The sequence below is a fragment of the Erpetoichthys calabaricus genome, chromosome 15 (genome assembly GCF_900747795.2).
Source record: "Erpetoichthys calabaricus chromosome 15, fErpCal1.3, whole genome shotgun sequence".
Taxonomy (NCBI): Eukaryota; Metazoa; Chordata; class Cladistia; order Polypteriformes; family Polypteridae; genus Erpetoichthys; species Erpetoichthys calabaricus.
Genome location: NC_041408.2, coordinates 74,136,117 through 74,149,261, shown reverse-complemented (window position 1 = coordinate 74,149,261; position 13,145 = coordinate 74,136,117). Strand labels below are relative to the sequence as shown.

Sequence of the window (13,145 nt, the reverse complement as noted above, 5' to 3'; positions counted from 1 at the left end):
CAGACAACTATCTGCTGGCTTTGGCCTGTCTAGGCCAATGTGGGGAAAACTGGCTAACAGTTTAAAATATAAAGAAGTGTCCCAAAATATATCAAAATAACCTACTAGGTACAATCCCTGGACTGTAAACAGAAGAGCAGCAAAAAATATTTATAAAGGAAGAACTTACAGTATTTAAAAACTTAGGGAAAACACAGCAAAATGTTCAAAATAACTAAAAAGGATTTGTCTAAAAGGCAATCCAAAGCAACCAAGTCCCAATACACAAATCCCAAAGGCAATATCTAAATAAAATGGCAAGAAAATCAAGTAACCAGCAAAACAAGAAATAATAACAATACTTACAAAAAGACACCAAACACAAACCAGTGAACTACAGGCTGGAAGGCACGGTGGCCTTGCCTATGGCTTGTGGGAACCAGCCCGGACACAGACAGGTAGACATGTTGTTTCACCACACACGTTTATTTACACTAATTATATTTACAATAGTGAGCACACCCCAGTGCCTCAGCACCAATCATCCCTTCAAGTCCTGGCCAACACACACAATGCCTTTACTCTTCAGACCACCTCCACTCCTCTCCTCCGAGCTCCGTCCACTTCCACCTGACTCCAGCCCACCCACGGATGGGCTCCAGGTGCTTCCTGATAAGCCTCCATTGACACACCCCCGTGTGGCGGAAGCACCGGCTGTGTACCCGGAAGCCCTCTGGGTGTCCCTGATCCTTTCCCCCCAGCACTTCCGGGTGTGGCGGAAGTGCTGAGGTCCAGGGCTCCCAAGGCATTGGGGCGCCCCCTGGTGGTGACCACGGGCCCCTACAGGGTTGAGCTTCCCAGCTCTGTACCCGTGGTCCCCAACACAACCAGGGCGGTCGCCCCCTCGTGGTCTGGAGGAGGCACAAGCCCTCCTCCAGTCCTCCTGGGCGTCCCAGCTGGGTACCACCCCCAGCTGCGTGCCACAGGCTTCACACACAAAACACATGCAGTGGAGGCACATATACATTCCAAAAATAATAGAAAATGAATAAAAAACATGAAAAATAACAATTAAACATGTAACAATAAACCAAAAAAACAAACAACTTGATACACAGTGTTTTAAAGCATCTGGTGAATAAAGAATATTTATTCAGGCAGCCATTATTTTTCTGAATCAAATTTTTCATTACTGGTTTAAGGGGAACCAAAGGTTTTGTTAGCAACATCTGGTAAAAGTCAAAAAGCACGATAAGCATGGATGAGGTGGCAATCTGTTACAAGCCAAACTTCTTAAACACACGGACAACCTCTGATGAGGTTGATGGTGTGTCTTTAGGATGTGAGAAATAAAATGGATCACCTGGAGAAAAATACAGATGGACAAAGGTATAACTTGAAGAATCGACACAGACAAGGCTGAAAAGAAAGCCCAACCTATGTCCCGGGACATTGTGTGCAGCATCATTAAACTCCACATCAACTATCCATCAATGTTTGAATTCAATAATTCTCTTAAAATTTACAAGGAAAATGTACTGTATTAGCAGCATCAGACACAATGCTGGAATTGGATATTACTGAATAATAATAATAATAATAATAATAATACCAAGAAACCCTGCTAGTACTAGATCCAATTTAAACTACAGACATGGATAGAATTAAGTCTCTTAGTTATGCTAATGTGCTACACTGCTGCGGTATTATGATGCTAGTTGACTCCGTCTCAGTACCCAAAAGCAGCTCAGTCACACACCTTTGAGGAAGCTTCTATTTACACACCAGTCAGACATCACTCAGGGACAGGCACTGTTTACACGTGATAAAGATACAGTTGTATACCCTAAGAGTCAGCCTGCAGTAAATTGGACTAATCAGATTTACTGGCACACAGAAATACTCATTTTGGTGGACAATGAAGAATGACGCAGGAAGCAATCAGCTCATGTATCGGCGTCAAAAGATAAGCAAGCAGCCCTAATAATTTCAATTGTTTTTCCAGATGCTATTAATGTCAAGTCTAAAAAATGTGAAAAAAGGATTATTAAGCAATAAAATGCATTTAGGAAAAGAAAAATATTTTTAAACAGCAGTACCATCTACTACATTTACTCCAAAACAGGGTTGTGACAGAGTTGGAGCCCATCTTGGTCACTTTGGCCATGAGACAGGACTAACATAAGATGGGGCATCAGTCCATTGCAGGCCACACACCCACTACGAGACATTAATCAACCAAGCGTGTATGTTTTTGGAATGTGAGTGATCCCTTCTAGATGCAGGTAGGACATGCAAACTCCACAAATCACATATACAGGCTGTGAATTAAACCTAGGACTCTGAAATTGTATGACAGCAGCATTAACTACTGTCCCACAATGCCAATCTAAACAGCATTTTTTATTTTCCAAAATGTGTTTTTAATGTTTGGCCTCTGTCTTTGTGCAAGAAGCATATTTTTCACAGTAGCTGGGTGGATTTTTTACTTGTTCCCCCGACAACCCAAAGACATTCTGGCGAGTTTAACATGTGATGCTAAATGTTCTCTTACTGTGAAGGAATTTATTTTTTGTATGCTATAGAAAAGGCAGCTTATTTTTCTTTTTTAATGGGACCAGAAAGCGAAACGTAACAGAGAGTCAAGCCTAATTCGATAACCAAACATCTCTATTATCTTCTGTCAAATCAAAAATTGTAACTGCAAAATCATCATCAAAATAAGTATGGCAAAGTTCTGATGACATTAGCAGACTCTTTTATCCAAAGTGATTTACAAAAGAGGTTAACATAATTGAGTAAACGTCAGACTGGGGGACTGTTTGAGAACCAGTGTGTTACAGCAGAAGGTTACAAAATTGACCACCACAAGTGAAGAACTCAGGACAAAATACAAGTGAGTTACAACTCCTAGGTTATATTAGACAGAAATTCACCAAACAAAGAGTATTCAAACGCATCTTAAACACAATGAGAGGGTCAGAAATTCAGATGGAGGTGGGCAACTCATTACACCACCAAAGAGCTACACATGACAAGAGATTGAGATTGAGATTTGATGCCACACAGAGGTGACATCACCAGACATTGTTCCTCAGTAGCAGTCAAGAAGGAGTACAGGACCTTACAAGCGTCTCAATATATGTGGGTGCTGACCCGTTGACTACTTTGTAGGCAAGCATCAAGTATATGAACCTAATACATGCTGATTTAAGGAGCCAGTGTAGTGATCTGAGAAGAGGAGTGACAAGTGCCTGCCTCATCTGGTTAAGCACCAGACATGCCTCTGCATTTTGAATCATGAAATGCTGGTACTCTTGGCAGCAGAGAGTTGCAGCAGTCCAGACATGACAAGTCCAAAGCCTGGATCAGAGGTTGTGCTGCATACTCCGTCAGATACGGTCTGATGTTGTATAGAGTGAATCTACAAGACTGAAAGAGCATTGCCATCAGGTTCGTGAAGGACAGCTGGTCATCCATCACCAACCCAAGATTACATACGGAGTTGGTGGGTGTTAGTGATAGTGAGCTGAGCTAAACGTTAGAACATTAGAACAACCTAGACGAGAACAGGTCATTTAGCCCAAGAAAACTCACCAGTCCTATCAACTTAATTCTTCCCAAATAACATCAAGTCCAGTTTTGAAAGTCCCACTGTCTGCCACACACTTGGTAAACTATCCCACTTGTCTATGGTTCTCTGTGTAAAGAAAAACTTCCTAATGTTTTTGTGAGAAATTTACTCTTAACAAGTTTCAGACTGTGTCCCCGTGTTCTGGATGAACTCATTTTAAAATAGCAGTCTCAATCCACTGGACGAATTCCCTTAATAATTTTAAACTCTTCAATCATGTCACCTCTTAATCTTCTTTTGCTTAAACTGAGAAGAGATGGGGTGCTGAACAGACGGAGAAGGTGAGATAACAAAAACACCCGTCTTTGCCAGGATGAGCTGGAAATGGTGATTCTTCATCCTGGATGCAATATCAATGACATATGCAGAGATTATAGCCGATACCTTATAGTTCATTAGAGGGAATGACAGGTACAGCTGTGTAGCATCAGCATAGCTCTGATGAGAGAAACCATAGGACGGGATGATAAGGCCTAGTGAAGATGTGCACAGAGAGAAGAGGTGAGGGCCCAGAACCAACTCTTGGAGCATCCCTATGTTTGTCTGGTGCACCCTAAACATCTTGCATTACCAGGACACATGGTACTCTCTGCACAAGAGGTGGGACTCAAACCACCTGAGGGCAGTCCCAGTGATGCCAAGGTATGAGAGGGTAGCAAGGAGGATCTGGTGGGTGACTGCATCAAAGACAGAGGAGAGATCTGGCAGGATGAGGACAGAATTTTGTTTTCAACACAATCTCAGATAATCCAGAAATCCACAGGACTGACCTTTACGCAGTCATGTCTGTAATGTAATGCATTATGCTACCACAGCTTGTTTTTTATAGTGACAAGCCCAAAGATGGTGGCACCCGTAATGAAAACAGACATGGGAAAGACATGAAAAAACATTCATGTTTCAAAGAAAAATGATGAAAAATATTTAAAGTGCAGAACTAAATTCTGCATGTTTCAAAACTGTAATAGGAAGGCAAAAGGAACAAAAACACGCAGAAATGCTTCCAAAAATGCATAAAGATCCTGAGAATAAGAGAATGCTGGTGTGTACGTGACTGGGCCCTGTGATGAACTGGCACCTAATCCAGGGATGTTTCCTGCCATGTGCCAAGTGCTAGTGGAGACAGCTGACAATGGAAATCAAAACGGAATTAGTTTTGATTTAAGTGTTAAATGTATCTATTCCTTAAATGAATAAAAATGTTTAATCTGTTTCTTTGTCTCTTAAGGGAGTATACTGTATATTAGAGCAGAATCCATTTAGAAATAAAAAAATATAATTTTAAATAAACAGCAGTTGTAGAACAGCCTCCCTCCAGAGGGAACTCATGGAAAAGAGTCAGTTATTGGTGTCAAGTTACAGCCCATCAGATGACAGACCTGAAGACGTCCTACACAAACAGTAGCAAAATGACTCCAGGAGGTACAGGTAGGGAATACTGAGGTCCAAGAACTAGGTGCCGCTACACAAAGTATCATCCCAAACTGGAGTATCCAGTCACATACAACAAGATGGCCCTGCTTGGACCTCACTGAACGGACCTTGACAGACCTCTATAATGCTTCCCCAGACTGTAGGATCTCTCCTCCTCTCCTCTGTCTATTCACTCCTGTCCCCATCGTTCAGTATGGACTTCATTTGGGCTATGACTCAATGCTGCCTGTTTCAGACAAAGCAACTCTGTTCCCCCAGTGTTCTCGAAATGTTAGGGTCCACTTCTTACACAGTTCAGGCCCCTAGCCGCACTTCACACATGCCAGGTACTGAGAACCCCCCCCCCTCCTAAGTATGTCTCACATACAGAAAACCATCATATGGCATAGAAGCTGTGCAAAACCCTGACCATTCTGACAGTGAAGTGTAACCCTACCCTTAACCGTAACCCCATACATATAGGATCTATAAAAACCCAAACCAAATACTGAAAAGGGACCCTTAGGAAATCTTAACCCCAAGGTCATGAGGCAGATTGAGATGCGGACTTAATGTCCTGCTGATGGTGTTTAAGTGCCTGGATTCTAAAACAAAAAAATGACATGATGGACCAGGCTATTTGTTTGTGCTTTTATTGTACCTCTTTATATTCAGTGGATTGAGCAAACATAGTAGGTTTTAAAGTGCCCTCATAAAAACAAATCATAAAAACCTTAACTTTAAATGTAGACCTCAGTATTTGAAAAGGTTTAAGAATGATGATTTATATAAACAGCAGAGACAAAAAAATAGAACAGTGCAGAATCTTTCTAGAGACTCTGTGTTGTGCTACTTACCAAAATGAGAAGGCAATGAGAAGAGAGGTCTTGGTATTCTGGGATAGTTGAAAATACAGACAAGACGAGACATCCAAACACCAGGACAAAACTGTAAGACAAAATTAATATTGGAGATTTAATACAGTGTTCAGTTATTATCACTTATATATAGTGTCTTTCAGAGAAGCACTTGTACCGTGTACTGTTCTGCTACCCCCATTCTCACACTCTGTCATTGTCTCTTCAACTCTTTGATGAACTTCAAGTCCAAAATGATCTCTTGCGAGTGAAGGAGCAAGTACCTTTGAACACGTCACTGACTAATCACTACAGCACATTATGAATATCAAGCAGAAACCTACCTTTGAAATGTCTGGGAGTTTATTTTACAGAAGTGACACATTCTCAACGTTCATCTTCTACAGCTTTATTAATCCCCAATGGACCAGGACATGATGTCCACTTAAAAAATGCGCTCACTGACATTTAGCACTCAATCTATATTTACTGTCTCTCAGTAGAATTGCGTCAACTTCTGAATGCACAGGATGCAGCAGGTAAACTCGTGAAACTTTATGTTCATGTTACAAGAAACTTTCAAAGCCACCATTGTCATTCGGAACAGGTTGAACTGGAGTTTAAAATGTTAACTGCCAAGTACGATTTAACTAATAGTAGGCGATCAATAGATGGACACCACCAATGAGTTATCTCGTAAACCATCTTCTGGGCTGTAGCACCAGGTAAGAGCATGCATAGTCATGGGTAGCACATGTAAACAGAGGAGAGTGGGCATCTGAAATAAGAATAAAAAACTCGGTATGGCATCACAGAACTGTACATTTCACTTTCAGTTAGTTTTTCTTGTTAGCCATATTTTTTGATAACATTTATTTTTCACAAACATAATAATTTACCTATGTAGAAACCAAACATCTGAATATCTCTCAGCGATTAGCCTCACGCTATTATGAAGTTCAAACGGAACACGTGATACTCGATTGAAATGAACTGTGCAAGACCTGACTTGTTATACCCAGCCAAGTTATCGTTTCATCCTATGCGTCAACTATGAGGAAAGAAAGTCTGAATTAGTGTGAGCCGCTGTAATTTGGGGTGTTCATAAGAAATGTAATGATTTACTTCATAAGGGAGAAGTTCATAAAAAACAAGAATAGCTGCATTAGATATTTGAAAAAATAAAACGTGTGTTTTTAATGTAAATGTTTAAACTCTACATATTCTCAATTGTAATAGAAATTTGTCACTTTTTACCCTCTGATGGTGGTCCTTAGACGGCTAGACCCCTAGTAAAGAATTAAAAATCAAAAATGACATCACCTTCATAATCATCCATCCATCCATCCATTTTCCAACCCGCTGAAACCGAACACAGGGTCACGGGGGTCTGCTGGAGCCAATCCCAGCCAACACAGGGCACAAGGCAGGAACCAATCCCGGGCAGGGTGCCAACCCACCGCAGGACACACACAAACACACCCACACACCAAGCACACACTACGGCCAATTTAGAATCGCCAATCCACCTAACCAGCATGTCTTTGGACTGTGGGAGGAAACCGGAGCGCCCGGAGGAAACCCACGCAGACACGGGGAGAACATGCAAACTCCACGCAGGGAGGACCCGGGAAGCAAACCCAGGTCCCCAGATCTCCCAACTGCGAGGCAGCAGCGCTACCCACTGCGCCACCATGCCGCCCCTGGTCAAGAATCAGATATCAAAAATATTATATTCGTGAACAGCAAACTTGAAACAGCACAAAATGATTCTAAATGCCTATTGTCACACATGTGCGAATAGGGGACAGCCAAAGGGCTCAATATGGTGCGAAAGAATGGAAGATAGGGGACTGAAACGGAGCGCTAATGCCTTTCTTTCCTTCTCGTCAACAGAAAGACAGAAGATTAAAAAGCTCCTACCTGACATAACGCTCTCGTCTCCACCTCCATGGCAGTCACTACAGAAGACTACTCTTCTGTCTCCACTGAATTAGCTCACGTCCGGTCTCAACATGATGACTTCAATTCCGTCCCCTGATTTTGACATCATCCCCGGCTTCTACATTCAACGTCACCTCCGTTTGGCTCATTTCCTCCCCGCCAATTGTACTTCCTGCAAACTCTCTATAAAAGCTCTGAGAAATCATTCTGTAACTATCAAATGTTTGTTTCAATTTACTTTGAAAGGCTGGAACCTTCAGCCAGTATATGGGGAGGCTCCCCAACCCTTCTATCTCTGTGCTCTTATTTTATTACACTATATTATATTATCATATTCTTTGAGGTTTTATGAAAAAGAGTAACTTTGACCCCTCATTAAAGGGTGAACCCCTTGGGTCAGCTGATGTGCCTGCACAACTTTAAGTCCTTCTGATCACATTAGTGGGTTATTCTTTATCATAAGGGTGTAATTGCCTACAAATGAGGGTTTTTTTGGGTCTAGAGGGACAAAAACTGGTGGGAATCCCAAAAAATTTAACGTTTTGTACAACTAGACATCAAGATGAGTCAAACGGTACAGTATGTCATACAGTATGTGAGGGGTTTCTCATAAAAAGTGCCAGCCAAAAAAAAACTGAAGTGATTTCAAAGCATTCCTAAGTAATTCTTATGATCACAATGCATTTTATTGCGAGTTTTCCTCAATAACAAATAGCATTTAATTAGTTGGTGCCAGGAACAATCTTACCTATTTTTACTGTGTGAGTCAACGTGTTAATTGCATCAAGCAGCAGGAGAAATCAGAGATCCTAATTACATACTGCACAGAATCATTAAATGCTCAGACATTTCTCGTTCTTAGAGAGTAATCTGCAGTGGCCAGTTCTGCTTTGGTCAGTTCCAAGTGATGCTTTGCTGCACGTGTAACGTAATGACTAAGGCACTGAACTTTAAACCACAGGGTTACTGGTACATATAAAGCCAAATTACTATTGATGATTTGTTTGTGAAACTTAAGCTTCAATTTCAGTTTACTTCCTCCGTCTTCTCACTTAATGTCCATCTTCATTTGCCAGCTTCTCTGACTTTAATGCACATTCGGCATGTTTTGAGGTGTGACTGAACACTGCAAAGAACAGGTGGTGGTCATTTCAGGGTCAGTTACTGCCTTCCAAACAATACCCATGAACTTGGAATGGAATAACTGGTATGGAAGGGATGAATCAAGGAATTCAGGATTTATTTGCTATTTTTAGTTTTTGGCTTCTATCAAAGTTGGAGTTCCCATGTGGACGTATCCTGCTCTTTACATATTTAGATTCCAGAAGAAACATTGAGTGACTTTTCATTCTTGAACCAGATTTAGTTTGACCAAATAGAACACTTGACTCTAGCAGAGAAATGCATATTATATGAAAGTGAGTGCTGTTGCCATATTATGTGCAGGATAAGCATTTATTCTCTGCTGATTCTTTAGATTTAGTGAAATAGGAGATTTGTTTGTTTCCAAATTCAATATTTCTCGCATTACAAATTCACCACCCGCTTGGCTGCACAAACAGATGGCTCTTGCATTTTTTTTTGCATTCCTACACCAAAGCAACAAGTGGCTTTACTGGGCCAACGGCGAAAAAATGTTATTGTAGCAACTTGTGGAGCATATCAGGGAAATCGATTGACATTCAGATCTGACACAATCGCAGAGAAAACGCAAAAAAATGTGTTGCGGTTAACTGCTTTTTATGAAACTATTGCCATCACCCTTGATTAGTTGTGTTATTTTAAATTGTGTATCTGTTTGATATGTAATTTAGTATTTATTGGATATCAAGAATAATTGGAAAAATAAAAAAACTACAAATACATACTTGAGAAGCTCTAATGCTGGGTGGAAAGAAATAATAACACACTAGAAAAATATTCTCTGATACATTATGTTTCCCCTGTTATACACTGACACTAAACACAGTTTAAAACATAATATGCTAGCACTATATGTAAATGTACGCGGTTTCAAATTAAGCATTCATTTAAGAATATGAAGCTTTATTTTGAGTACATGTTAACCAACCAATGAAATGGTTTTGATTTTTATTCTGAAATTGAATGATGTATTGCACTTCCTTTTATATTGTGCTTGTTGTTGTGACTTGTTTTTCAATCATATTTTTTGTAAAAATTGATCGATTTGTATGAATGATTACAATAAAATTATATATATATATATATATATATATATATATATATATATATATATATTGTGATAGATAGATGCTTTGTCCACCTCTTGAACCCTCAGGTACCACTCTGATGACCAAGTGAAAGTATAAATATTCTTTATTTTATAAGAATACCGTGCACAAAGCACTCTCCACACCCCACTCATATAAATCAAAACTCTCCAACAAACCAATCCTCCTCGCCCGGACACTTCGCCCTCCTACCTCCCAGCTCAGCTCAGTGTACTGGGCTTCCCATAGTCCTTTTATAGCCCCTGACCCAGAAGTGGTTCCTGGCACAACCCACAAGTCCATTTCCTTCCAGGTCAGGGCAAACAGTCCTCTTCTTCATCCCGGGAGCACGTCGTTTCCTCCGGTCACGTGACTGTGACGCACTCCCGGGTTATAGGGCACGCAAGAGCCCACTAGCCCCCCTACAGCGACTCCCGGTGGTCCCCAAGGTATCCAGCAGGGCTGTGTATACAAACTACAAAGTCCATGAGGCCCTGCTGGAACTCGGGGCACCATCATGCTGTCCGGAGGGCTCCTCCTAGCGACCTGGGGGTGGCGACCGGAGTCTGTAGCCGGTCGTCCATCACAATATATATATATATATATATATTGTGCTAAAAGGACACTTGTAGTTATTCCCATTGTCTTTTGGGTGATCGGTGAAACTCGTCTTTCTTGCTTATACAAAGATTAAAGCATTTCTTGCTGTGTTTGTCCATGTAGATGTCTTATGTTTCCCCATTTTAATATTGTTGTGAGCTCTCACAGTTTTAGTTTGGCTCAACTGCCCACCTGTCTTAACAACATAAACTATAGTAGCTTGTCTGTAGAATGCCATCCAGAACTGAATGATGCCATTCGATCCTTTAGGGGCCATCCAAGATCAGTTAGTCATTCTTGGGTCAGGCTTTTTCATAATGAACACTTCGTTTGTGGTCTACTTTATTTTTCACATGACATGGTGACAAACTTTGTTGGTTGTGGTCACCAGTCTGATTTGAGTCTCTGTGTTTCTTTGGATTTCCTTTAATCACTTTGGTTCATGTTAGGTGGCAATCCTAAAAAACGCTCTCACTAAGCTAACAACTGTGTTTGGTTTTGGTCTCCATATTACAAAACAGGCATAACAGTGGTGGAAAAAGTCCGGAGGAGAGTGGTGTGGAGTGATTCTGGGACTAAGAGGTATGGTAGGAGAGACTGAAGAAGTTGAACTTTTTCAGTTTGAGTAAACGGAGATTAAAAGGTGACATGACTGAAGTGTTCAAAATTATTATCCCAGCTGTTAGTTTAAGATGAGTTCAACAAGAACATGGGCCACGGTTAGAAACGCTTTGAGTTCAAATTTCACATAAATGTTAGTAAGTTTTTCTTCAGGCAAAGGACCATAGATAAGTGGAATAAATGATCAAGTAGAGTAGTAGAGAGTTGGACTTTAGGGACCTTCAAATCTCAACTTGATGTTCTTTTGGACAGTCGTAGGATGGAGGAGCTTGATGGGCTGAATGGCTTGTTCTTGTCACAGATTTTCTAATGTTGTAATGTTTGCCCTCACTTTGGATCTTTTGATACTCTTTTAAGTTTCTGTTATGGTAATGATAGATGTTTAGCTATACTATAACAGTTGAACATAACATATTACCCACACTGTGTTCTCAAAGAATTTTTTCACTTTGGGATCACAGGTCACTGAGGGCCACCTCAGCATTATTGGGCACCTAGGCATTAATTAACCATTACTGGGGTGCCAAAGGGCACAAACGTGCACTCCTGCAATCTTTAATAGCAGAAGAATTTAGACTTACAGTACGTCTTATGGATATGGGATGAAACCACAGTACTTTGGAGACAATCACTCAGACTTGGAACAATTGTTCAACCTCTACATTAAAATTAGCACATGACGCATGCAATCCAGGCCTTTACAACTGTAAGGAAGAAGTGCTATTGAAGGTCCCAATGTGCTCTCCTATATTTCACTAGCCAAGTTACTTGTCGAAGACAGATAATTGAATACATTTTAAAATATTTGATATCTCTTACCTCAAGTGTACCCTCGCCATTCCTCCTACACTTTTCCTGGGTATCCTCGTGTGTCTGAACTTCTCTTGCACACCACTTCCTCTCTCAATCACATTCTCGTGATGCCTGCTTCTCAGACTCTGCTAATCTCCTACCCACCTTTTGACTACCAACAATGATAGACAGGCCACACTGTAAAAACATCATTATTCGTATTCTTTCAAATACTTCCTGCCTTTGAAGGAGACTCAGGTTGCACCTTATTAGTATTTAGTGACCAATGCTCAGTATGCTATTCAGTTTGTTGTCATTGAAATGCTACATTTTGTAGAAATAAAAAAAAATTTGACACAATCAGGAATTGAACTTCACACCACTAATGTATCGTGTCATCATCTCTACCACTAAGCCACTAAAGCCAAACAAACCTAGCAGATTTTTCAGACAGGCCAAACACACACACACACACACACACATTCAGTAGAGTTTTATTATACAGCGGAGTTTATATCATCCATCTATCCATTAAGACATCCGGATATATTTAATCTGTTCAGTTATGAGGAAGGCAGAGTGGTGGACCTGGAGGCTGTGTCCCGTCATTGTCCATTTGGTGTTTGCTAGTTCTCCCCATGTCTGTCTGGGTTTTCCTCCCACATCCCCCAAAGGCGTGTCGGCTAGGAGATTTGTGTAAATGTGAGGGTGAGTGGCTGCGTCCTATCTAGTGCTGGTTCCTGCATTGTCCTTTATGCTGCCAGGCTAGGCTCTTGACCTGTGTTTCCGAATGTTTCTGATGTGTGCTCTGTTAAATTACATAGGTATTGTGAGATATGGCCAGCCATCCATTCCGGCCAATACCCCCAGGCCGCTAGATGGAGCCCTCCTTGCAGCATGGAGGTGCCCCGAATGCCAGCAGGGAATTATGGACAACGGAGTTTTTATGCACAGCCCTGCTGGCTACCATTGGGACCGCCAGGAGTTGCTTCAGGGAGGCATAAGGACTTGTATGTTCCCTATTACCCGGAAGTGTGTCGTAGTCACAGCGACAGAGGGAATGACGTACTTCCA

At 41.1% G+C, this 13,145-nt stretch overlaps 1 protein-coding gene across 4 annotated transcripts in view; it reads right to left on the bottom strand.

Annotated features, from left to right (window-relative positions):
• kcnq5a (potassium voltage-gated channel, KQT-like subfamily, member 5a) overlaps nucleotides 1-13,145 on the bottom strand; it is a 587,467-nt gene that overhangs the window by 175,974 nt on the left and 398,348 nt on the right. For all 4 annotated transcript variants that reach the window (XM_051919603.1, XM_051919604.1, XM_028820254.2 and 1 more), the window contains exon 2: nucleotides 5,884-5,974. In XM_051919603.1, the coding sequence (XP_051775563.1) occupies nucleotides 5,884-5,974 (91 nt within the window). The remainder of the gene's footprint in view (nucleotides 1-5,883; nucleotides 5,975-13,145) is intronic.